This window comes from Moschus berezovskii, chromosome 20, assembly GCF_049115385.1.
Source record: "Moschus berezovskii isolate FMDL1 chromosome 20, NW_MosBer_1.0, whole genome shotgun sequence".
Lineage (NCBI taxonomy): Eukaryota > Metazoa > Chordata > Mammalia > Artiodactyla > Moschidae > Moschus > Moschus berezovskii.
Genome location: NC_142479.1, coordinates 52,176,125 through 52,201,553, shown reverse-complemented (window position 1 = coordinate 52,201,553; position 25,429 = coordinate 52,176,125). Strand labels below are relative to the sequence as shown.

General features: G+C 55.5%; 2 protein-coding genes and 1 long non-coding RNA gene across 4 annotated transcripts; 2 read left to right on the top strand and 1 right to left on the bottom strand.

The window, feature by feature from the left end:
* The first annotated feature begins 3,843 nt into the window (after positions 1 to 3,843).
* On the top strand, positions 3,844 to 12,519 carry LOC148774731 (uncharacterized). 2 transcript variants are annotated; one of them, XR_016035533.1, is made up of 4 exons: positions 3,844 to 3,983; positions 5,961 to 6,063; positions 11,106 to 11,213; positions 12,226 to 12,519. It is a non-coding gene; the product is annotated as an uncharacterized LOC148774731 (long non-coding RNA). The 2 variants fall into 2 exon arrangements; XR_016035532.1 differs by lacking the exon at positions 12,226 to 12,519 and having other exon boundaries at positions 11,106 to 11,241.
* GRB7 (growth factor receptor bound protein 7) lies at positions 10,607 to 19,283 on the bottom strand. The gene is made up of 15 exons (XM_055407768.2): positions 18,898 to 19,283; positions 14,419 to 14,575; positions 14,159 to 14,312; positions 13,821 to 13,977; positions 13,577 to 13,698; positions 13,409 to 13,486; positions 13,006 to 13,143; positions 12,556 to 12,666; positions 12,315 to 12,413; positions 11,943 to 12,023; positions 11,718 to 11,834; positions 11,476 to 11,536; positions 11,261 to 11,348; positions 11,064 to 11,157; positions 10,607 to 10,864 (listed from the first exon to the last, which is right to left on the bottom strand). Exons 2-15 carry the CDS (start codon positions 14,568 to 14,570, stop codon positions 10,718 to 10,720), a joined length of 1,599 nt encoding a protein of 532 aa, XP_055263743.1. The 5' UTR covers positions 14,571 to 14,575; positions 18,898 to 19,283; the 3' UTR covers positions 10,607 to 10,717.
* Positions 19,284 to 23,780: 4,497 nt separating this feature from the next.
* MIEN1 (migration and invasion enhancer 1) lies at positions 23,781 to 25,168 on the top strand. The gene is made up of 4 exons (XM_055407762.2): positions 23,781 to 23,913; positions 24,018 to 24,115; positions 24,550 to 24,626; positions 24,714 to 25,168. The coding sequence occupies exons 1-4, from the start codon at positions 23,825 to 23,827 to the stop codon at positions 24,795 to 24,797; spliced, it is 348 nt and encodes a 115-aa protein (XP_055263737.1). The 5' UTR covers positions 23,781 to 23,824; the 3' UTR covers positions 24,798 to 25,168.
* Positions 25,169 to 25,429: the final 261 nt, after the last annotated feature.

Sequence of the window (25,429 nt, the reverse complement as noted above, 5' to 3'; positions counted from 1 at the left end):
TCATTGCACATGCCTGTCATTTGTCATTGCTGTTGTCGGAAAATGGAATTCCTTCTGCCCCTAGGAATATTTCCTTCATTTAGCCCCTCTGGCTCGCTCTTAAAGTTCAGATACTTAGATAAGCAGAATTGTCATTGAACTAAAACATCTCGCCTGATGTCTTGCTGAACCTGCCATTGGTGTCCTGCTGCTGGCCCCGTGTCCCCATGGTGGGACTCTGGGTCCACTGGCCCTTAGTTCACTAAGAGGACCTGAGGAGGTTGGGGGCCTGGACATGGCAAACACGACACACTGGGCATGGTGTCTCCCAGTTCCAAGACACCACCCCGCCCTCCCTTCCCACCAGGGATCCTTCCTAAAGGATAGGCAACTCCTGATTTTTCCATCTCTGGGGTCTCAGAAACATGCACGCTGGGCAACTCAACTTGCAGTTGAACTCAGCCACCACATTGAGACGAAGTCTGCAGATACTTGGAGGCCCGAGCTGGGTGCCAGTGGGGGTGACTCGTAGCAGAATGGTGCCGGGATCATGTGGCTCTCTTCCTGTCTTGATATCTTCTATTCTCTCTCAGAAAAGAGTCTGAGAGCTGGTCTGGCCTTCTGCTCAGCCTCACTCAGAGCACCTTTCCCTTCCTCTGGGGAAGAGCTGGGAGGAAGACACTCCTGAAGTTCAGGACTAGCTAATGTGGGGCCAGGTTAGTGGCAGCTTTCATGGCTCTGTGTTCAGCACCATCTCCCTCCCTTCAGCACCACCAGACTGTCCTGAGGCTCTCCAGCTGGTTTTCCAATCTCGACACTAAGGCCAGGGAGGAAAGGACGGCTTTGCAGCCTGCCCGTGTTTGGGAGCATTGAATACATTAAAAATGGCCGCTCGGAAGCCTCGGAGAGGATGGTCTGTGGCCTTCCCCATCCTCACTCCCTCCCCAAAGCCGAAGCAGCTCAGAGAGAAAAGGAGGACAGGGAGGCAGGGAGACCCCCCCCCCCCCCCCGCTTTGGCTGAGGAGCCAGCTCGGCAGCTGACTGGTGTTGGGGTTGGGGCTGAATGGACTTTCTTCCAGCCTAAGGATAGCTTTCTTTACTAATTCTCAGGAACTAAGTGGATGCTTTAGAGCGGCGGGGTGGGCCTGGCCTTGGAGGCCACCCCACACCTGCACCCTCCTCCTCCCCCATCTCTCCACACAACCAGGCCATTCACCCTGGCTGCTGGCTGCTGCGGTGCAAACCTCCACCTGCAGGCAACTGCCACCCCAGGGCAGGCAGAGGGCCAAGGACCTAGCTTCCTGGCCTCCCTCCCATCCCTTGGAATCCAGAGTCTGAGGAAGAGTTGGGGGCGAAGGGTGAGAGTCCTGGGAAGGCCAGGCTGGCTGAGGGCTGGCAGAGGAGCTCCTGCAGCAGGACACAAGGTCAGGCTGCAGAGCATTCCCAGTCAGACAGTTGTTTGCATAAAAGCCAAAAGCCACTGCACCTGGGGTGGGGAGGCCCTCTGGGGAGGTACTCCCTGGCTTGAGGGGAGAGGGGGAAGGAAGGTGTCATGGAAAGTCCCTGAAGGACACGGGGTGTTGAATTTGCTGCGGTTTTGTTTTTAACTCTGTCTTGACCTGTGAAGTAGGCAGCTGCCTCCCTTCCCCCCAAATAACAGACCTTCCCCCAGAATAACTGAACATACCCAAGGAAAGCGCCTGCAGTGGAAAGAATGGGGTTAGAGGGCCTGCGGGTGATGTCAAGCGTCCCCCTCCCCAGGACTGAGGGGGCAGAGAACCCCAGAGCAGCCTTTTCCCATCACCTCACCTTTCCCTCAACCCCCCCAGTGGCCCCCCACCCCCAGGCCCAGAAGGGCTGCCTAGTCAAATAAACCACAGCCCTGGGGGCGGCTGGTGGATGGGAACTAGGGGGGGCAGGTGCCGCCTCCTCCCCCAGGCTCATCTTTCAAGGGGTTCCATTCCTGTGCCACCCCCACTGGAATCACATCCTCAGCACCTCCACCTCCCTCTCCTCACAAACCGTGTGTGTGCGCGCCTCGGGTAAAGCAGGAGAAAGCAGGCTGAGTCCCTGAAGCCAGCAGAGCCCTGAAGCCTCCAAAAAACAAACGCCGGCCTCACTGACTCCAGCTGAGTGTCCGGACTCCTGGGGTCCAACCTCAGCCCTGCCGCTCTCTGGGTCACCCTGGGCACTTCGGTTTCTCTCTCTGCGCCTAGATTCCACACCCTACCCCGCCCGGAGTCAGGGGTTTCTGAAGTTCTTTCCAACAGACTCAGCCTGGCCTCAACCCCACTGCTTTAGCCAGGGCTTTCCCATTGTCCAGAAACAAGAATAGGAGAGAAAGAGGGTTTTGTCCACTCTTCCTTCTCTCCCCGAAACTCAGGCACTGGGAGGGAGGTGGGCGCCGGAGCCAGGAGCCTGGAGGCCTAAGGTTTTCCCAAGTGGTCACAGAAACCCGTTCTGTACAAGTCCAACCCTGGCCCACAAGCTGGGGGTGGCCTGGGCATGTGACACGGTGGGAGGCTCGGAGCAGGAGCAGTGAGGTTGGGTCTGAATCTCGGCCTTCCCCGCGACGTCCTCTCTCGGACCGTCTCTTAAATCGTCGTGGACCCTGACACCAGATTCCCGGGCTGGGGTTTCCTGGGAGAGGCTGGCGAAGGCCGGGGTGGGGGCAGGGGGCAGGGGTGCGGTGCGAGGTGGGAGCTGATGGGGGTGCGAGGGGAGAGGCAACTGCACTTCTGAGAAACAGCTCGGCGTCTCAGCAGCCCGCAGCCTAACCCCCTGCCTGCGGCTTCACAGCTCGCTCCTCCCGCCGCCCACGCCGCTCGGGGCCTCTCCGGGGGTCGGCAGCCCCCGCGGAGGCGGCGGCGGCTGGGGCGGAGCCGGAGCTCCGGGGACAGCGGAGTGGAACCCGTGGGGCGGGGTGGAAAATGGAGGAAGGCGTGGGTCGCGTGACACCCCAGGAGTAAAAACCCATCCTTTACTCGGGGTCCTGAGCGCTGGACCTCGGCGAGCCGCGTGTCCCCCGCCTCCTCCCCCAGCCCGCGTACCCGCCCCTCACACCCCGAGCGGGATCCAGAAGTGAAACTGCTCAGGGTCACAGCCCAGCGCCGCCGCTGCGCCCCGCCCCGCCCTTCCGGGCACTGCAGCCGTGCAGGATCTCCCAGCGCTCGGACGGCTTCAGGGGAGGAAACCGGGGGAGGGGAAGGGGAAGTGCCCCGCGGGGCAGTCTGCAAAGCGAGGCCTTCTCTCCCGGGGGTGCCCGCTCGTAACCACGAGTGGGAACCTCGAGAGGCGCGAACCTTAACAACTGCAGCCGAGGGACAGGCGCCTGCACTTCCCGCCACCGCCACTGGGTGTCACTGCAGCCGCGCGGCTGAGCCGGCTCGGAGCCGTCGGGAGGACCAGGCGCGGGTCCCAGGGAGCGGGAAGACCCGAGCCTGCCGCGCCCGCGGGGTCCTGCCTGGCCTTCGCCCCTAGAGGCCTCATGGTGCTTGGATGCGGTATTCAGACCTCCCTCCACCCGCCACGTCTCTAAAGGCCTTCACCCAGCCCACCGACTCTCCACGAAGAGCAAACTAATAATCCCCTTGCTCCGCGACGGATGGGTTAATTGCTGGGGCGCCGCGCGAGCCTCCTGCTGCTGGCGCGGGGATCGAAGGCGCATCTTCGATGGCTTCGGCGGGGTCCGGTGACCTGAAAGTCAGCCCTCCCCAACCCAGCGCGCCCCCTGGCAAGGCGGGCCGGCCTTTCCGCCGCAGAGGCGGGGGTGGCTCTCTGGAGCCAGACGCCCGCAGTTCCGCGAGGGTTCGGCCCGTCGGGCGCCAGAGATCGAGAGGAGGCAGGGGAGAGGGGAGAAGGAAAGGCGGGCGGTGGGTGCAGATCACGTGTTGCGGAGCCAGAGCTACTGCCGGATGGGTCCCTGGATGACTCCTACTCACCCAGCCGCCCCTTCCCACCCCTAGCTCATCCCTTGGACGTTGGACAGACCAGCTTGGTAGAAGGTAACCTAAAGGTGGGAACCTGTATGGGACTGATCTGATCGGTGTTAGAGGGCTGTGGGTGGGCTAAGGCTGGGAGAGAGGAGATACGCTGGAATCTTTCGGAAAACTGAGATAGGAATGCCCACTTCTACTCTGCTGTGGATCTAACTCAGGGCAGCAGTTGAGCCCTAGATGCAGAGGAACATGTCCATTGACTGCAGGTTTGTGGGGTGCAGGTGGCCCATTCTGTCCCTGCCTACAGCTACCCCCTCAAACTCCAAGGTCACAGGGCCCAGCTCCATTACGGGGACCCTAGAGGGATCCATGGGGTGGAAGGAGTAGCATTGACCTCCCACTCTCCCTCAGTCTCCCCCAAACCACCTCAAGATAAACCCAATCCAAGTAAAAACAAACTGCTTACCATGAAAACACAGTTTTGATAAACGGCCCTCCAGGTGCCCAGAAAAGAAAAACTGGCCCCTTCAGTGGGACAGACCTGGGCTTATAAGAGGATGCTAGAGGCCATCACAGCTCAGCCCATATGCAGTTGTATTTCAGGCCTCATTGGGCCTGGTACAGCACAACACTTCTCAGCCCAAGTGGTACCCCAACTTCCCAACACCCCTTCCTGTGTAAAGATCATGGGGGACCCCTGGGGGCCAGCCTCAGCCCCCAGGATCACCCACTCCCCTGAGGCCCTAGATTCCAGTCTGCAACACCCAACTTCCCCAAGATCCAGTTCCTCCTTCTCCTCCCTCCTCCCCCAACTCCCCACCCCAGCTGGAAGCTCTGTGGGAAGAGACTACTGCGCACCTCATACCCCAGCCCCAAAGCTGAGCTTCTGCCACTGACCCCTCACCCCACCCCACTGCTGGGCAAGTTGGACCAATCCCTGACCTCTCTGGGTCCTCTTTTCTGCCTGCCAGACCAGATCAATGGTTTAGTCTTGAAAACTCTTTTTGTAAATACACCATAATGCCAAACTCCCAGATAGAAAGACAGTGCTCTCCCCAAAGCTCCCGCAGCCTGCCCCAAACCCCTACTGGAACCCTTGGACTCCCAGAAACTGTTAGAAAAGTGCTCATGTAGCTGGTTCAGAAGAAAGGATCCTTCCCAGTGGCCTTGGACTCCCCTGCCTTTCTCTTTTCCTCCCTCCCTCCCTCCTGAGTGTGCCTGGCACTGGAGCAAGAGGAAGGAGTCAGGCAGGGCCACTGAGCCGAAGCTGACCCCTTAGGCCTGCACAGGGAGGTCCTCCACCCATGAACTTGGAGGCTGCCTACATTTCATTGACCAGGGTGTCTGGGGAGCAGGGAGAGAATGAACTGGCTAGAGCTTTGTCTGTCTGGACCCTCCCAGAACATCCTAAGAGAGGTGGGCTCCCTGGAATCCTGCGCATCTGTTCCCAGAGTCCAGAAAGTTGGCACCAGCCCTCTCTGACCTCCATACGTGAGCAGGCAGGGAGGCCCACCCTGTGGCCACACCCTCTCACAGGTCCAGGTGTACCCAGACAGCTCTGGACCTTGGTGCCCAGCCACACGAGCCCCAGGAGCTGGTGTCTATGATGAGTCCATGTGCAGCAGGCCTTTCAGGGCCAACCCCCTGCATAGGCCCCACATCACCCTCTCCCAGTGTCTGCGTCCTCTTCAGCAGGGGGAAATATGGGGAATTTCCTTTCCTTTCCCAAAGCCTTTTTCTGATTTCTGAAATGTTCTTTAATAAGCACATTTTTAAAGATAATCAAACCCAATAACTTGATATTGGAAAGGCATTATCTGAGGCGCTAGCCTGTACTTCCTCCACCTCCTTCCACCAGCCCAGATTTCCTTATAACCACAGGCCTCCGTTATCCAGCACGGCAGCTCTCCTTGGCAGTCCCTTCTGCTGTCTGACCTCTGCGGGTCATGCTGCATCCTCAGAGCTGGGGAATCTTACCCTGAGTCTCTTTGTGAGCTGAGGGGCCCTCATCCCCCACACCCTCAACTGCTGCCTCTCCTCCAGGAAGCCAGCGATAGCCAGTCACCAAGGACGTCCAGCTGCTAATTTCCAGTATCCAGCTCAAGGCTGAGCCAGCTGCTACCTCTAAAGGCCCCCAGCAGCCCAGGTTGGTCAGAGTGGCCAGGTCTGAGAGGAATAGGGGCAGAGAACAAAGGACAAGGCAGAGAAGGACTGTGTTCACCACTCGTGAGATGGGCTGAGCCTGACTTCTGTCCCTAATTGTATCTATGACCTCGGGGGCCGGGTGGGGGAAGGAACTCTCCTTGAACCTCAGTTTCCCATTTGTAAAATGGGAATGATATCTATCTCACATATTCCAATTAGCTGATTGACATAGAAGGGCCTGGTCTCCTGCCCTATGCCTCAGGCTATGAGAGGTCACTGTGTCCTATCTTTATGCAGCCTAAATACCTGGACATGCTTAAGAGGTGACTCAGGGACTTCTCCAGTGGTCCAGGGGTTAAGAATCCACCTTGCAATGCAGGGGACACAGGTTTGATCCCTGGTCGGGGAACTAAGATCCCATGTGCCATGAAGCAACTAAGCCTGCACACCACAACTAGAAAGTTCACGCGCCACAAGGAAAGATCTTGCGTGCTGCAACTAAGACCCAACCCAGCCAAATAAATAAATTTTAAAAAAAAGGGACTCATTCTAACCCTTTTACTCTCACCCCAGCCTGGACCCCTCGCACCCATACTTTGGAAGTTGGTCCTGGGCATCCATGGCCAGCACATAAGCCAGTACCAGCCAGCTCGAGCCCAAGGAGCAGCCACTGATGAGATGGTTCTGGGAACCATGGCAGGTGGCAGGTTGCACTGGTCCCTGACTCCTCAAATCTAAAAAGAAACAAAATCTTCACCCCTCTCATTCCTGAACTGCAGTACTTACTTCAGGGTAAATCCCCAGCAGGTTCCAGGCTAAGCATGGATGAAGCCTGTCTGCCCATCTCTGTCCGAAATGCCTGACTCCCCGGCCTCTCCTCCCAGGATTAGCCGAGGTTGGAGTGCTTCGGTCACAAGTGGCCACTGGGCCTGTCAAGCCCAGCCTGACGGCTGGCTGTGGTGGCTGGTCCTTCTCAAAGTCACCCTAGGACAACACCACTTGCCAGCAGGAGGGCTGCAGAGAAGGAGGGGCTCTCCAGGGAAGGATTTTCTACTGGCGGTTTAGGAATTCCACCTGGAAGTCAGGCAGTCATGGGGGAGCAGAACAGCCAGGACCTGGCTCTCCCACTGTGATTTGGGGCCATTCTGAGGAGTCAGTTTCCTTACCTGCAAAATGGGATCCCACCTCGTGCCCAACCAATCACAAAGACAAAGCTTATACAAAATTAAAGAATGAATCGCATGTACTGATTCATTCACGTACCGAATCGCATGTATGCTCAGTCGTGTCCAACTCTTGGCGATCCCATGGACTGTAGCCTACCATGCTCCTCTGTCCATGGGATTTTCCAGGCAAGAGTACTGGAGTGGGTTGCCATTTCCTTCTCCAGGGGTTCTTCCCAACCCAGGGATCAAACCCGGGTCTCCTGCATTGCAGGCAGACACTTTACCCTTTAAGCCACCAGGGAAGTGACCCCATGGACTATACAGTCTGTGGAATTCTCTAGGCCAGGATACTGGAGTGGGTAGTCTTTCCCTTCTCCAGGGGATCTTCCCAACCCAGGAATCGAACCGGGGTCTCTCACACTGCAGGCGGATTCTTTACCAGCTGAGCCACAAGGGAAGCCCAAGAATACTGGAGTGGGTAGTCTATCCCTTCTCCAGCGGATCTTCCCAACCCAGGAATTGCACCAGGGTCTCCACCGCCTTGCAGGTGGATTCTTTACCAACTGAGCTATGAAGGAAGCCCATCACCAAGTACTGATTACCCGGCTTCAAACAGTGTCAACTCATGGTCATGACTATGCTCACACTCTCTCCCCTAACCTCTCGGTTATTTAAAAACAAAGTTGAGAAGAGGATTTAGGCCAAGGGGTCCCTTCCAGGACTGCTGCTGCGAGTGCCGACCCACACCTCCACAGGAGATCCTCCAACACTAGTAGAATGCACTTTCTTAGAATCCGAAAGCTATAATGTGAGGAGCTCAAAGACCTTAGGAGGAGATTCAAATGCTGCTGCTGCTAAGTCACTTCAGTCGTGTCCGACTCTGTGTGACCCCATAGATGGCAGCCCACCAGGCTCCCCCGTCTCTGGGATTCTCCAGGCAAGAACGCTGGAGTGGGTTGCCATGTCCTTCTCCAATGCGTGAAAGTGAAAAGTGAAAGTGAAGTCACTCAGTCATGTCCGACTCTTAGCATCTCCATGGACTGCAGCCTACTAGGCTCCTCTGTCCATGGGATTTTCCAGGCAAGAGTACTGGAGTGGGGTGCCATTGCCTTCTCCAGGATTCAAATGAAGGAGCATCAAAGACCTTTGGCGAAAAGCCTCAGTTACACTTCTAAGCAGCATGAGTACCAACTACCAGCCATGGTAAATGAGGCTGTTTTGGGTCTCCCAGTCTTTTCCAGTGGCCCAGTCAAGATCATGTAAAGCAGAACTATCCAGTTAAGCCAGAAAATCATGAGAAATAATTTTTTCACCCCCCCGCCAAAACAAAGCTGAGGACTTCCTTGGTGGTCCAGCGTTTAAGAATCTGCCTGCCAATGCAGGAGACTCGAGTTTGACCCCTGGTTCAGAAGGATCCCATATGCCATGGGGCAGCTAAGCCTGGGCACCACAACAACTGAAGCCACCGAACCCTAGAGCCTGTGCCCTGCAACCAGAGAAGCCACCACCGTGAGAAGCCCAGACACCACAACTAGAGTAGCCCCCACTCACCGCAACTAGGGAAAGCCCGTGCCCAGCAATGAAGACCCAGTGCAGCCAAAACTAAAAATATATAATACATTTTAAAAACTCTTTAAAAAAAGCTGAGACATTGTTTCACTCATAAGTACTTCAGAATGAATCTCTTAAACGTAAAGACTTAAAAAAAAAAACAACCCATAACCACAATACCACTATCGCTCTTTAAAAAGTTAACCATAATTCCTTAATATTATCAAATATCTCATCAGAGTTCAAAGTTTCCCCAATTGCTCATAAATGCTTCTTACAGTTCACTAGTTTGGATTTGAATCAAATAGGTCAACACATTACATCTGCTTGATAAGTGTCTAAATTTCTTGAAAACTAGAGATTTCCCATCTTTTCTCTTCTTGTAATTTTTTGTTATTGAAGAAACCGGGTTATCTGTTCTGTAGTTTCCCAGTCTGGATTTTGGTCATTGTATGTGTCATTTCACATGTTCCTCTGATTTTTTTTTTGGGCTGAAGTGGAGGCATGGTGTGGGGAGGGGGGCAGGGGGCAGGCAGAGTGCTATTTTGGAAATACCACTCTGGATGTTGAAGGACAGATTGGAAAGGAAGCCAGACTCAGGGGGCTGAGTGCTGTGGGATTCCATCGTGGCTTTCTGGAGAAAACAGAACAACAGACAGTACATAAAACAGTGGAACCAACTATAAGGACAGAAAGCAGATCTTCGGTTGGGGAGGGAGAGGGGTTGAGAGGGGAAGAGTTGAACACAGGGACCTACTGGAGGTAAGGTAATGGAGCCATTGTGTGACTTGGTGCTGATGGACTGTGTGTTTGTCAGGGCTCATTACCTTACCGAGGACATGGATGCTGTCTGACCCATCTCCAGCTCCCAGGCCCTGTTAGAGTGACCTCCATGGCTTTAGGTCCTGTCAGGAAGCCTCACCTGGATGACGGTCCCCTGTTTGTTCATTCGTTTAACATTCAATCCTTGGCCACCTACTATGAGCCAGTAGGTGGTACCGAGACTCTACTGGGTACTGAGACTCTCTTATGACCAAGAGCTCCTCAAGAAGCATCAGGCTTGGGGACTTCCCTAGTGGTCCAGTGGTTAATGTAGGGGGCCCAGGTTCGATCCCCAGTCAAGGAACTAGATCCCACATATTACAACTAAAGAGTTCACATGCCACAACTGAGACCTAGTACAGCCAAATAAATATTTTAAAGAAAGAAAGAAACATCCAGGTTTGGCTTCACATGGCCTGGGTCTATCTGACACATTTTCAAGGCTTTGACTGGTGCCCATCTCTCCTGGTGGGCTTCCCTGGTAGCTCAGTTGGTAAAGCATCCACCTGCAAAGCAGGAGACCCCAGTTCAGTCCCTGGGTCGGGAAGATCCGCTGGAGAAGGGAAAGGCTACCCACTCCAGTATTCTGGCCTGGAGAATTACATGGCCTGTATAGTCCATGGGGTCGCAAAGAGTCGAACACAACTAGCAACTTCCACTTTCACCTCTCCTGATCACCCCCGAGACCCAGCTAGCCGGGCCTTGCCAGACAGAACTCACAGGTGTACCAAAAAATAATCTTTATTGTCACTAGTATAAAACAGAGATCAACTGGCCTCTCAGTCTGTACAAAATGTGGAGTGTAAAGACCACCTGGGCTGCCCTCATTTCTCCCACAGTGTCCTGTCCCAGAGCAGCATCCAGGAGCTCCATGAAGGGGAGAGGGCCATGAAAGTGCCTTCCCTGAAGGAGAAGTTGAGGGTGGACTGGGCGGGGAGCACCTTCTGCCTGAGGGAGGCAAGGAGCAGAGGAGAAAACCGGAGTAGGGGAGCCCCCAGCCATTCATGATGATCCTGGCCTCACCTTCTGCCCACTCTGAGTCCACTCCGGGGCGGGCAGCTCTGGAGGAGGGGGGCAGCCTGGGGTGGGCCGAGAGGTTACCGGCCCGCGCAGTGGTCAGAGGGCCACGCGGGTGCAGCAGTAGCGCAGCAGGCAGGGCAGGATGCCGCGGTTCAGCTGGTGGAACTCCACGAGCTGCAGCAGGTCGGTGAAGCGAGTCTGGCCCTCGTCCATGCTGAAGTACAGGCGCCCCTCCTCCTCGCTCTGGGGTGTGGCCACAGCGGGTGGGAAGTCAGGGAGGGGTGAGGGCCTGGAGGAGCACCCTCCTGGGCCAAGGCTGAGCTCCCTGTTGCTCGTGCAGAAGCAAGGAAAGAGGGGAGACCCCAGGCACCCTGGGGGCGGGGTGGGCAGGACGGGCTGCTGGCAGTCCCGCGTTTCTGCGGCAGGAAGCAGGGATACTCACCGGCAGGATAAGGTAATGTTTGACTTTCTGCACGTGGCACAGGGAGAGCACAAAGCCCTGTGGGTTCCGCTGACTCTCTCGGACCAGGAACAGGCTGCCAGGAGACAAGGCTACATGAGCTGAGGACACAAGGCCGCCACCCAGACCCAGGTCTGTTTCCTCCCTGGTCTGCTGCCCCGCCCAGCTCTGTCCCTTACCCATCAACCAGGCCCTGCTGCCCAATGAGCCGCTGGCTCTCCTCGCGAGAAATGCGTCCATGGAACCAGGGTTGGGTGCGGTGGATGGCTGGGGGGAGGGGAGGCAGATGGGTGGTCACTCCGGGGTGGGGACCCGCCTTCTCACCACCCGCAACAGCAATGCTCAGAGAAGCCATAGCAGCCCCCGCCACTGAGGATGCCGGGCCCTCACCCACCTGCACTGAGGCTCGTGCCTGAGCTGGGGGTGGGCAGGCTGAGACGGTGGTTCGTCTTCTTCTGCAGAACAGTGGGGGACACGGGGGATCAGGGCATGGCTGGAGCATTACCAGCCCCTCCAGAATAAAGAGCCTCTTTCTGCAACTGGGTGCCTCCCCTCGCCCCTTGCTTTCCTCTTCCCGCTCCATGGAAGCCCAGATGGACAGCAGTACAAACACGCAGCTGAGTGTAGCCCCCTCACCCGCCAGGCCTGGGCCTCCTCCAGGGCGGCGCTCAGAGCTTCCCGGGGGTTCTCAATGACACGCCCCGCATGGCCGGAGAAGTCCATGGCCACCAGGGTGTTGTCTGAGACACTCCTCTGCAGGTTGGACAGGATGGGAGAGGGGTCAGATGGGACCTCAGTATCCCTGGCATGGGGCCTGGATGCCTCCCCTCCCACCCCCCACAACATCCTGTAAACACTCACCAAGGGTGGGGAACCCCCACAGGGTGGGCACAGGTGGCGGCACAGTGTCTGCTGGTAATTCTTATACAGCTGTACCCCAAACTGCGAAGTGGAGAGAGAAAGGCCAGAGGTCACACAGATGCTGGGGGCTCTGCTGTGGCGCCCCACCCAGACCAGGACTCCCCAAGAATCGGGCAACATCCCTGCCCCTGGCTGAGGGGCTTCCTGAAGCCAGAGCTGCAACTCCAGTGTTGGACCAAGAATTCTGAGACAGCAAGGCTATGATGATGCCCTCTCATTCCAGAGACCTCCTGGGGGCAGAACTATAACTCCCCCCTCACGCCAGGGATCCCGAGAGCCGGGTCAGCCCCCTAGCCAGTGCCAGGACCTCACCTTAAGGAGGCGGAAGGCGGCTAACCAGCAGGTGCGGCTCTGCTCATCCTCAGCACAGAAAAGGCGAAGCCCCTTATGGCCATTTCGAAGCTTGTTTGGCTGCGGGGAGAGGAAACTGCCTGGTCCCACATCTGCCTTTCGAACCAGATGTTGTCTCCCGTCTCCGTGGGGCAGGGCAGGGTGCAAGGAGAGGAGTCTGGGGGTCCCAGAAGGAGCTCAGAAGCCCAGGTAGGATCCTCACCTTGATACAGAAGCCAAAGTCTGTGGGCATCCCGTAGAGCTTGCGGCCCTGGGTCACCACGTACACATTGGACTCGTTCACATCTGCTACGTACTGCAGGTGCCTAGGATCCTGCGCAGCACGAGTGAGCAAGACTTCATACAGGCAGACCCTATCCCCCTCTCACCATCCCCCCTAAACCAGCTGGGGAGAGTTCAGGCCCAGAGAGGGGCAGAGAAGTGCCCCAGGTCACACAGCACACAGGGCAGAGCCAGGACTTGACCTCAGTTCACCTGCCTCTCCCACTGCTACCTTCCGGGGCGGGTAAGCTGTGAGGGGAAGAGGGGTAGCTGAGGGTCTCAGGGCCTAGAGGGTGAAAGGTCTAGGAGTTCCCACAGAGAAGGGGCAGCTCCTAGAAGCACCAGGGATGGGGTCTCCAAGGGGCTGGGGCTGTCACCTTTAAGACCTCACCTTGGAAGTGCCCTTGGTGGAGTAATACAGGCCAGAGCGGCGCAGGAAGCAAAAAAAACGTTTCCAAAGCTTGCGCCCTGACCCCCGGAGCTGCAGGAAGCCCTGGATCTCTGGGAAGCTGCCGGCATTCAGGAAGTTCTGAGGACAGGAGAGCAGGCTGAGAGGCCTACAGGTGGCCAGACACACACACACAACACACACATAACACACACACACACAGGCCTTCCTAGCACCTGCCTTGGTGGAAGGGGTTTACATTTACTGTCATTTAACAGAGGAAGAAACTGATGCTTAGGGAGGTGCTGGGCTTTCCACCCCATAGAGGGACAGCACGAGCTTCAGGGCCAAGAAGCCCTGGGCGATCCTGGGGAGTCAAGGCCATGAAATGGGAGTGGGCCCTCACCTGGATGACGTCCTCATGGGATATGCCCGTGTGTGCATCCAGACAGCTAGAGACCATCTTTTCTGGGAATAGGGAGTGCTGGGGGCAAAAGGAGCCAGGAGTCAGGGACTGAGGATCTGGGTGGGGATTGGGGTGTCCAGGCCCAGACCTCCCCTTACACACACTCACTGGAGTGCTCTTGAACAGCTCGTATTTGGCAAAGTTCTTTCGGAAGACGATGCGGCTGTCTCCACCAATGGGCCAGGCAGCCTGCACTTCTGCCACTGACTCATGGTCCTCCAAGGCCCGCTCTGGGGTCAAGGGCAAAAAGCAGGGGTCAGTGGAGGCCAGTCGGGCGTCCTGGAGGAGACATCTGCCTAGTCCAAGGGAAGCACTGCCTCCCAGGCCAGGCAGCCCCCTGAGCCCAACTTACCCAGTGCTAGGTAGGGGTGGCACTCCACCAGCCCCCAGTTCTCATCACTCAGGGCGTGAGATCGCTGCACCAGCATCTCGCACACATAGCGAGCCGTGGCACCTGCCGCCACCTCCACCGAGCGGCAGGTCCCATCTTCGCTGTACACCTTTATGACCTGTACCCCAGGAATGGCAGGTGACTCGGGGAAGGGCAAAGGATGGTTCTCTCCCATCCCCCTCTGCTCTACCCTCTGGGATCCTTGACCAAATCCCCTCCACCGAGCCAAGGTGACACTGTATCTGCCCCATCCCCTAGCACCCCATGCTCCCTGCCTTCTCTTTCCCAGGACAACTCACATGGGGGCAGCTTGTGTCTCGAGGGAGCAGCCCCCTTGCACTGGAGGACCCCCCAAGAATGGGGCTCTGTGAAGAAGGACTGCAGAGCTCGGGGAAGGGGTTGGGGATGGAGGGCAGAGAGGTTGACTGCAGCTCCTCCTCTCGAAGAAGTTTCCTGGGGCGGGAGATGGAGGGGAGGAGTTCATGGTAAGATTCTGTGCATTACCCCAGTGCTAACCGCTCCCCCCAGCCACCCTCCGTCGGCTGACACCCCACTTTACCTGCTGGTTGGAATGGGCAGAGGCTGGGACCTCTTCACCTCCCCAGACAGAGGGGCATCGAGAGGCGGGGGAGTCCCAGGAGGGGTCCCAGAGGCCAGGTACAGGTCTTCTGGGGAGCTGCTGAGATGAAGCGGAGACAGACCCAGCTCCATGACATCTGAGGGAGAAGAAGAACAGCTGCTCTTGTGCCCTTGTCCTGGGGAGAGGGGCCAAGGGGACCCAGACCTCCTTCACCCTTCTGTCGGGTGCCCCTCAGAGTTTATCCGGCCCCTCCTCGATCCCCCCCAACTGGGGTTCCCTGGAGCCTCTGGGGAAGGGCAGAGTGAGCCTCTGTTACAAAAAGGGACTCTGAGTCCTGAAAAAGAAGCATTCCTGCCTCATCACAGATGAGACAGGGAGCAGAACTCAGCGTTTGGACTCCCAGTCCAGTGCTCTTCCTTACCCCAGGTTGCCCAGGGCAAGAGCTGTGAGGGTCCTCTCACCACAGGCCAGGCAGCAGCAACCGACTCCCTGACCCACACACAGCTGGGGCTCAGTGTCACCCTTGCACTTCCCAGTGTGGGGCACTCACTCCTCCGGGCTCTGCCCCAGGTTTTCCTAGCGCTTTGTTGCCAGAGCCTGTTGTGGCAACGCCTGCCCAAGTGCTGAGAGATGCACAGAAGGGGAGACGGAGGTGGAGAAGGACAGGAACCAGGAGGGCAGGAGGCGGGCTCAGCTGCAGTGGGAGGGAGAAGGCGAGCCTGGGGCCCATGCCCCAGCGGCCCCCAAACCTTGTGTGCCTTCCTTGGACCCCTCCCCTTCCCCAACTTTCTTGAGGCCCCAGTGCTACTGCCACCTCCTCTGAGAAGCCTTCCTGGGTTTTCCACATTCAGACTGAAGGGCTCCCTCTTGGCCCTGTGCTGGGGCCTCCACACCAATGACTGTGCACCTGTCTTATCCACCCACTGGTCTGAAGATGTCCGGCCATCCCAGGCAAGGCCAGGGTCTTACCTATGTTTTATTGCCCACAGGCAGTACACAGCATCCAGGACAAGGATAGCAGAGAGGGGGCAAAGCAAGCCCCTCCTCCGCAGGAACCACGACCCTTGAGGCTGGGCTGCGACCTGGGGGGGACCTGGGAGGACCTGCAGTTCTGCCCCCTACCTGTGCTCCAGATACTGGGCCAGCGTGGTTAGCTTGCCTGAGGTGCCCAAGATCCGCCCCCCTCCCCGCACCCGGGGTGAGGCAGGTCCCCAACCTTTAAGCAAGGACATGAGGAGATTTGGGGGACAGGTGAGTCAGGCTGGGGCGGGACACACTGCCTGGAGCTCTCCATTCACCCTTGATTCATCTCCACTACTTCCTGGCTTAGGAGAAACAAACAACTCTGCCTCTACCCATCCCCTCCACTCCCCCCGCCCCCCCAGAACAGGATTGGGGAGGAGGAAGATGTGGGTGTGCAGGGGGGAGGCTGAGGCTCCTCTGACATCATCTCCTCCTCCCCACCTTTGGCCTACCTCCAGTCCAGGTCCAGGTGCAACCTGCAAAGGGGCCCCTGGGAGCCACCACCCAGCCCAGGAGCCCCTCACCCAGGAGGGAGAGAAGAAAAGCCTGGCCGGGATTCAGAAGCCCATCTGGAGTGGAGCTGACCTCACAGGGGTGCCCCTGGGGAACCTAAAGTAACCCAAAGAAACATCCAGTGCTCCTTCTCCTGTCCAGCCCCACCCCCAGACTTCCATTCTGCTGCTGCTGCCACCCTTAGTACCCAGGACTCAGCTGGCCCGGGCGGGTCTCATCCTCATCATCCCTGGGAAATGAGGGTCCTTTTTATTCATATACTCTCCTGGGCGTTTTGATCAAAGGCGTACTCAGGAGCAGGAGTGGAAAGTCAAGACACATAGGAAGACAGACACAGAGAGGCAGACGGGGCAAGGCCAGGAGGGAGAGTCAGCGACGGGGCTGGGGGTCCTGCCAGGAAGGGAAAGATCCACCCACCGTGGAACACCAAGAGACACCAGCATATCAACACCGAAACACAAGGCCCCCACTCCCACCCGCTGTCTAACCTCTGGCAAACAGCCCTGCTCACTTCATTCCAGGGAGGACCAGGGGAAGGGCTGCAGGAACCACCCGCTCCAGGAAGCCAGAGACCCACAGTGGCGTGGTCTGAGACAGGAGGACTGGATCCTCTCCCATCCCAGAGGGAAGGGGAATCTGGGCGGCGTTTGGAAGGGGAGAGGGTAGATTTGAATCAGACTAGAGTCTGGCCTCTGTGGGGGGCGGGAAGGCTGACTCTGGATGGGTTTAGCCTTCAGATCCCATCACCCAGCTCTCCAGCCCCTTCTAAGGACTGGGGAATCAGGACCAAAGGGAGGGGAGGTGGGAGAAAGCGGTCCCGGCTGTCTCCCCTGGCCAGCCCCCTGCACCACCCCGAGACCTGAGACTTCCAAACTGGGGCCCTGGGAAGGTTATGTTGAAGAAATCGACCCCCACATCAACCTGTCCCCTTAGTATTGCGACTCCCTTCTGCGGCTTCCCCGCCCCCGTGGCTCGGGCCCCACCCTCCTTCCCGCCCTCCCGCCTCTAGCCTCCTTGTTTACTTCCTGAATCTTGCCCCACCTGGCTGGCCCCGAGGGCGGGTGGCAGGGCTCAGGGTAGAGGGCCGGCAGAAAACAAGGCCACCTTCGGGACCGGGCGGGGTGGGGGGCGGGGAGGGGCTGGGGCTGGGGCCTGGAGGTGGCGGGGAGGCCCTCGCAGGCCCGGGAACCCCACGCCCCGCCCGCATCGGATTTAGTTAGGAGGAAGGCTTTACCTGTGTGGCAGCGCTTAGGGTGAGGGCTCAGGTGAGGGGACGGGAAACCCCTAGCTGGCCTGGAGTTGGGGGGAGGGCCCCCGGACCCTGCGGCCCCGCCCCCTCCCTCACTAGGGGCAAAACATCCAATGGGAATGAGGGGGGCAGCTCTTTTAAAGTTTAATTCGGGAAGAATGCTAGAGTGTCTGTGGAGTTAATCATTACAGGCTGCTTGCCTTCACGGGGGGCCCCCCCAGCAGGATAGCGGGGGGGTGGAGAGGGGAGAGCAGAGTCCAGGACAGGAGGACCTAAAGGGGGCATTCTCGAGGCGCAGTGGGGTTAGAAGGCCTGGAAACGGCAGGCAGGTGCATTCTCCATCCCAGCGTGCCAGGGAGACCCCGACTGGGATCCGAGTCTTCCCCAAGACTATTCAGATGGACAAGGCAATCTGCCCCCCTCCCCCATCCGCACAGCGCACCCACTCTCCCCAGGCCCTACTGCGCTGCAGACCCCCAGCATCTAGCCCTTCAGCCTACCTAGACCACTGCTTTCTGAAGCCAGAAGGGACCACCACCACCCACCCCGAGGCCTGTCCCACCCCCACCTTCCCACCAGAGGCCTGTGCTGAGTGGCTCAGTTCAGATCAGTTCAGCTGCTCAGTCGTGTCCGACTCTTTGCAATCTCAAGGGCTGTAGCCAGCCAAGCTCCTCTGTCCATGGGGATCCTCCAGGCAAGAATACTGGAGTGGATTGCCATGCCCTCCTCCAGGGGATCTTCCCAACCCAGGAATGGAATCGAACTGGGGTCTCTTGCATTGCAGACAGATTCTTTACCAGCTGAGCTACCAGGGAAGCCTGTATTGCTGAGTGAGGATACAATCCAGAGAGAGGAAGCTCTAGCAATTCAGAGAATCTGACTCCTTTACTGCCCTCCAAGTTGGAGGGTACCCCGCTGCGCCCAAAGAGACATGTCTTTAATAAAGACTTGGGGGAACTCAAACTGGGGTCAGAGCAGATGGAGCCTGGGAGAGACTTGGGGCAGACCCCTCGGCATTGGGACACCCCTCCCAGCTCCGTTTCTGGGATGTGGGGAGGGGCTAGTTTCAGCGGGAAATCTGCCGCGTCTCAGGGAGGCGAGAATCTGGATTCCTGCTTCCCTGACCCCGTCAGCAGGTTGGAGTGTGTGTTTGGGGCTGTTGGGAGGAGCGAGGTGGGCGGGGTGGAGAGGGACGAAGGAATGGAGAGAACAGAGAAAGACCGAGGGCAGATAGTGAGGAGGGGGCAGGATGGGAGGCTGGAGGAAAAGAGAAAGTGAGGCCTCCAGAGAAACACAGCAGGAGGCCACATCTTTCTCCATATTCTCCAAAGAGCTCCACATCTTTCTCCCGGATCTGCTGGTGCTCCCGGCCCCCAAGACGACGTGCCGCGCTCTGGTCCTTACCTGGACCCTGGATGTTGGCACACCTGGCTGGGGCCACCGATTTAGGAAGGGAGATGCCAAGCTCTTAACTACCTGTCCCCCTCCTGTCCCCGCCCTTGGCCTGACATCACTGAAGGGGGGAAGGGAGGGGGAACCGGGCGGCCGCCTGTCCTGCCCACCTGGGCAGCCATCCAGTCAGCTCCTGGCCCTGAGACTGGCACAGCCTGGGGCCCTGGTGCGGCTGGGAGTGGGAGCAGATTGTCGTTTGCGACCGATCTCGGTCCCCTTACCTGGAGGAGCCCCAGCTGGAGGAGCAGGACACAGGGTCCGAAGTCCGGCGCTGTCTAGGAACCTCAGGCACCTGGGCTTGATCTCAAACCCCCTCGCTCTTCTCTACAGGTGGTAGGAGAGTGTCCCTACTTTGAACGTAGGAGTCAGGGGGAGGCTGAGCTCTGTTGTCCAGGCTTCTGACCCAAGGAAACAAATTATCTTGGGCAGGTGGGGGCGGGGCCTGAGGGAGGGGCATGGGAGGAGGAAGCACCGGAGGAGGGGCGGAGACTCCCTGACGCTCTACCCTGGCTGGGATTGTTTTTGTCCTTCTGTAGCAGGTGCCAGGGGAGAGACAGTCAAACTGTACAGCCCCGAAAGCGAAGATCTAGAGTCCTCATGACCTGGGAGGGAGGAGCTGGGACCTGGAAGATCAGAGAAAATGGACTCGCCCACACTTCCCCACACCCCTTCCCAAACCTGGTCTGTTCATTGGCCAATTTAGGGGGCCTGTCTGCTGCTCAGGGTCTTACCCCTTGGGGCAAAGGGCACTCTATGAAAGAGGGAAGCCAGCCAGAAGGATGTCCAGCAACACGGTCTGCCCCTTGACCTCCAGCCACAGTCTGACCACCCAGGCTGCACCCTGGCCCCTCAGGGGCACCCAGCATATATCCTCCCTTCTAAGCAAAGTCCATGGTCTCAGGTTTTCCTTCTGAAATTGAAGGGGTTAGGCAAGGTCTCCCAGTGGGAGAAGTGGTTTGGGGAAAGCTCTGGCCAGGTGCCAGGGGACTCCCCTTAGCACTGGCCTTCAGCAGTAGGCAAACACAAGGTTGGAGAGAGGGCCCGGGAGACTGAGATCAAAGGCAGCAGCCGCCTCCCAGCCCAAGTGGGTGACAGTTCAGTAAACAAACCTTTCATAGGGGTGATAAGAGATCTGCCCTGGGGGACCTGGAGGATTGACTCGATGCTCAACTTTCTCCAAACTCAGTTTTCCTTGAAAAAACCAGAGTGGACTAAGTGAAGAAGTGGGGAAAGAGGCAAGGTCACCTGGGCCACTGGATATCTTGTGAAAAACATGGCAGACAATTCACTCAATCACTCCTTCATTCACTCAACTAATATTTGTTAAGTACCTACTATATGCCAACTGCATGCTTGGCACTGGGGATACAATGAGCCACAAAACAGATTCCACCGTTATCTTCATGCAGCCCAATCAGGGAGACTGATGTTAATCAAAGAACCAGGGCTTCCCTGGTGGTCCAGTCATTAAGAATCCACCTTACAATGCAGGGGACACCAATTCAATCCGTGGTCTGGGAAGATCCCACATGCCATGGAGCAACTAAGCCCGTGCACCACAACTCCTGAAGCCCGCATGCCTAGAGCCAGTGCTCCACAACCAGATAAGCTACCACAACCAGAGAGTAGCCCCAGCTTGCTGCAACTAGAGAAAAGCCCAAGCAAAGCAACGAAGACCCAGCGGCAGCCAAAATAAAAAGAAATCAAAGGATCACACAAATAATAAGAGATGACAGGAGCCAACTATACTGGGAAAACACACAGGGAGTTAGGGAAGACTTCTCCATATAAGTGACAGTTGAGCAGAGAGGAAGTTGTCTGGATGGGAGGATTTGGATTGGTGGATGGGAAGGGGGAGCACCTTTCATGATGATGAAATAAGTGCCAAAACCCTTGACAAAAGGGGACAGAGCGTGCAGAGGCAGAGCAGGGTGGAGAAGGAAGGAGAGGAGCCCACACAGGTGTGGCTGAGCAGGTGTGAAAAGTGTGGGGAAAGGCTTTGTACTCAACTGTGTCCCTCAAAGTGTGGCCTCCAAATCTGCCTGGGCTTGTTTACAAAAACAGATCCCTGGGTTTCCCTGGTGGTCCAGTGGGTAAGAATCCTCCTGCCAATGCAGGGGACACAGCTTCGATCCCTGGCCCAGGAAAATTCCACATGCCATTGGGCAACTAAGCCCGTGGGTCACAACTACTGAGCCAGCATGCGGAGAGCCCGTGATCCACAAGAGGAGAAGCCATGGCAATGAGAAGCCTGGGAATCGCAAGTAGAGAAAAGCCCAAGCGGCAACAAAGACCCAGCACAACCAAAAATAAATAAATAAAATAAAACTTTAAAAGACCAAGCAAACAACAACAACAAAGAAACAGATCCCTGGGCCCCTCCCAACTACTGAAACTTGGTCTCTGGGGACAAGACCCAGGAATGCATGGTATTGACAAGCCCTCAGGTGGTTGTTCTGTAAACCATGTTTAAGAGCCATCCATCCTGTCTGTCCAGACCAGCAGGAACCATGGTCAGAGGCCAGACCCTACAGGGTCCATCTGAGCTTAAGTAGAGGCCCAGAGGAGCGGGCAGATTTATATTTTGGAAAAATCACTCTGGATGTTGAAGGATAGGAAAAGTTGGAAAGAGAAACCAGACTCAGAGGGCTCAGTGCTATAGGATTCCATTTATATGACTTTCTGGAGGGGGCAGAATACTAAGGACAGAAAACAGATCTGAAGTTGAGGAGGAGGGAGAGGGGTTGACAGCAGAGAAGCTCGTGAGGTGGAAATGAAGTTGTTGTGTACCTTGGTCCTGGTGGGAGATATACAATGGTGTGTGTCAGGACTGACGGAAAGGTACACTCGAGAGGATGTATATTACTGTGTATAAGTTATATCTAAATTTCTTAAATAAAAAAAGAAATGACAACAAAAAAGAAGAGATTTATAAATCAATAGGACAGTTTCGAGAGTCCAAGTAAAAATCCATACATTTCTGGTCAATTGATTTTTTTTTTAAACATTTTTTTTTTTGATGTGGATCATTTTTAAAGTCTTTATTGAATTTGTTACAATATTGCTTCTGTTTTATGTTTTGGTTTTTTGTTTGTGAGACATGTGGGATCTTAGTTCCCCAACCAGGGATCGAACCCGCACCCTCCACACTGGAAGGCAAAGTCTTAACCACTGGACCTACTGGTTAACTGATTTTTGACAAAGGTGCCAAGACAATTCAGTGAGGGAAAGAAGAGTCTTTTTGATAAGTGGTTCTGGGACAAATTGAATAGCCACATGGCAAAAGATGAATTTAGATCCTCCCTTACACAATTTATAAATATTAACTCAAAATAGATCATGTATTTAAAAGTAAGAGCTAAAACTATAAAACTTCTAGAAGAAATTATGGGAGAAAATCTTTCTACTTTGGGTTAGGCAGAGATCTCAGACACAAATGAGACAGCAAAAGCACAAATGACAAAATAAAAAGTTGATAAACTATACTTCGCCAAAATTTTAAAGTTTTGCACTTCAAAAATTAAATTAAAAAAATAGTTGTGGAAGACTGGAGGAAAATAATTACAAGTCATATATTTGATTAGGAACTTTGTATCCGGAATACAGTTGATCCTTGAACAATGCAGGGCTTAGAGGTACCAGTGACCCAGAGCAGTTGAAAATCTTAATATAACTTTACAGTCAGCTCCCCATCTGGTTTTCATCTTCAGATTGACACAAACTTGCATTGTGTAGTACTATGTATTTACTGAAAAAAATTCACATGTAAGTACACCCACGCAGTTCAAACCTGTGTTGTTCAAGGGTCAATTGTATATAAAGAACTCCTACAAATCAACACTAAAGAGACAAACAACCCAATTAAAAGTGGGCAAAAGATTTGAATAAGTGTTTTTCCAAATTAACATATATGAATGGCTCATAAGCACATGAAAAGGTGCTCAAGACCATTAGAGAAATGCAAATTAAAACCTCCTCACTCCCATCAGGATGGCGATAATGAAAGAGACAGACAACAAGTGTTGACACAAATTATCATATATTGAGAGTAGGAATGTAAAATGGTACAGCCACTTTGAAAAACAGTTTGGCCATTTCTTAAGTTAAACATAAGCTTTCCACACAACCTAGCAATTCTACCCGTAGGAACCTACCCACAAGAAGTAAAAACACATGTACATACAAAGACACACAAACATTTACAGCAGCATTATTCAAAATACCCCCAAACTGGAAACTCACATATCCATCAACTGGTACTGAATAAACAAAACATTTCATCCATACACTGGGCTACTTCTCAGCAACAAAAAGGAACCACTGGTACGTGCTATAACATGGATGAACCTCAAAAACTTTAAAAGGAGTGCAAGAAGTCAGAAGCAAAAGACTACATAGTATTTCATTTATGTAAAACATCCAGGAAAGGCAAATTGATAGAAGGCAGGTCAGTGGTTGCTTAGGGCTGGAGCCGATAGCTGGAAAGATTGAAAATACGCAGTCTGTCGGTGGAAATGTGTGGAGATGGCTGCACAACTCCGTAAGTCACTGAATTGTTTAAAACTGAACTGAACTGAGAGGGCATAACCTGAGAGGATCCTTTGGTGGGGCTCCAGGGAAAGAAGGCAAGGAGACAGTCTCCATTTCTAGAGCTGCAAAAGGGGAATAAAGAAGCCAGCTCGGTAGTGGGGTAGGATGAGACCGGGAGGTGGAGGAACTGGGTGCACGTGATGGCAGCATGAGACAGACGGAAACTACCCAGACTGTGCCTGCAGTTCAGAGCTGAAGAGTAAGAAGTACCTGAGTGGGTAACCGTGGAATGGTTTAGAATGCCATCAGCAAGACAGGAGAAACGGCAACTATTCCACACCATCAGTCAACCCCAGCCCTCTGCAGCCTAAGATATGTCATTAGATTAAATGAGACCGTGAAGTCCAGCGGACACTAGATGTGGGGCAAGAGAACTCGGGTCAGGAAAGGTGGTCTGAGCCGATCCGCCCAGCCCAAGCCCTCCAGCTGGTAACACGGTCAAAGCGCAGTAGCAGCCGCCTGCAGGGGCCGACCCGACGTCACGCGCGGCCCCGCCCCATCACGTGCCCGCGGCGCCGCGTCACACCCGGAAGCAGCGGCTGCAGGGAGCTGGCAGCAATGAGCGGGGATACAGGGACGACGTCCGTAGCGCCCCCTCCCGGGGAGACCGAACCGGGCCGTGGGGTCCGCATTGTGGTTGAGTACTGGTGAGCGGCCCCTGCCAGTGACGGGGATCCGGGCCGGACGAGGGTGGGTCCACCGGAGGTACCTTTTCCGAAACCCAACCGGACCTCCGGTATCTTCTCCCTAGCGAACCCTGCGGCTTCGAGGCGACCTACCTGGAGCTGGCGAGTGCCGTGAAGGAGCAGTATCCAGGCATCGAGATCGAGTCGCGCCTGGGGGGCACAGGTGAGGCTGCAGAACACCTGCTGAGTCAGTGTTCTAAATCCCAGCTCCATCACTTTCTAGCTCTGGCATTGGCTGCTTTATAGAGTCCAGCAGTACCTGGCACGTAGTCAAATGTCCAGCCAGCTTGAGTCCCCTTCCGTAGGTGAGGGGAGTCACATTTGAAGCCTACTGGGAGAAACGGGTGAGATCGAAGTGTTGGAGGGAAAGGAAACTTTCATTGAGTTACCAGTTCAGAGGAAGGGCACATGGGTGATGCCTCCTTTAAGTTTCTTTGGCTTGACCCACGGTTAGGAAATGGCTTGAATAATCTCTAATGGGGCTGATGAGGGAGCTTGTGTGAAGTCTAAGGAGTGTGGAAGGCCCCTTGTTATAGAACTTCCCGCTGTTTGCCTGTGCTCAGCTTACAGTTCATTCATATGTTTATTTAATACTAGGGGCCTTTGAGATTGAAATCAATGGACAGCTGGTGTTCTCCAAGCTGGAGAATGGGGGCTTTCCTTATGAGAAAGATGTGAGTACTTGCAAAACCGGAAATAACCCTAGTTCAGCTTGCCCCTCCAAGGGACACATCATCCCATTCCACATCTCTGCCCTCTAGCTCATTGAGGCCATCCGAAGAGCCAGTAACGGAGAACCCCTCGAAAAGATCACGAACAGCCGCCCTCCTTGTGTCATCCTGTGACTGGATGTGATTCTCGGTTCCTGCTCTCTTCTGGGATCCAAGCCTTGGTTGCCCCGCTTTGATCCTGCTGAGGGCTCCCCATTGCCTCTCTCACCTCACTTAGCTCCTGGCAGCTGAGACCCTGGCCTCCACTTTGCCCCTTTGGTGGGCACCAGGAGGGAGTAGATGGTTCTGCGGTCTTAGGGCTGGAAGAGAGATGCTCTCCATGGACATTTCCACGGCCACCTTACACCCCTTCCCTAAGATCAGTGCCCACAAAAACCTGCTCCCCTCTCCAGTTTAGCCACACCTGTCAGATGTTACCATAGTTATTTATTTTCCACTAGCCCCAGGCAATGTCAGCTATTGGCAATAAAGTGGCACTGCAGACACCTGTGCCCAATAGTGTGTGTTTTTATGTCCAGTTTGGGACTGTGGAAGGGAGGAAAAGGAGACAGAGGCCAGCCCAACCTTTATTCCACCAACGCGACTATGCTGGCTGGGTGGGTTTTTTTCTGGATTTGTTGTTCAGTCACTAAGTCATGTCCGACTCTTTGCGACCCCATGAAATGCACAATTCCCTGTCCCTCAGTTCAGTTCAGTTCAGTCGCTCAGTCGTGTCCGACTCTTTGCGACCCCATGAATCACAGCAC

What these genes read in the sequence shown, in the direction of transcription:
- GRB7 (XM_055407768.2), bottom strand. Translation starts at nt 14,570, where the DNA reads ATGGAGCTGGGTCTGTCTCCGCTTCATCTCAGCAGCTCCCCAGAAGAC. An exon ending in ACTTTGGCTTCTGTATCAAG is followed by an intron (nt 12,414 to 12,555) that starts GTGAGGATCCTA and finishes CTCTCCCCGCAG; the next exon opens with CCAAACAAGCTTCGAAATGG. An exon ending in AGGCACGAGCCTCAGTGCAG is followed by an intron (nt 11,349 to 11,475) that starts GTGGGTGAGGGC and finishes CCCTCCCCCCAG; the next exon opens with CCATCCACCGCACCCAACCC.
- MIEN1 (XM_055407762.2), top strand. Translation starts at nt 23,825, where the DNA reads ATGAGCGGGGATACAGGGACGACGTCCGTAGCGCCCCCTCCCGGGGAG. An exon ending in GTCGCGCCTGGGGGGCACAG is followed by an intron (nt 24,116 to 24,549) that starts GTGAGGCTGCAG and finishes ATTTAATACTAG; the next exon opens with GGGCCTTTGAGATTGAAATC. An exon ending in GCTTTCCTTATGAGAAAGAT is followed by an intron (nt 24,627 to 24,713) that starts GTGAGTACTTGC and finishes TCTGCCCTCTAG; the next exon opens with CTCATTGAGGCCATCCGAAG.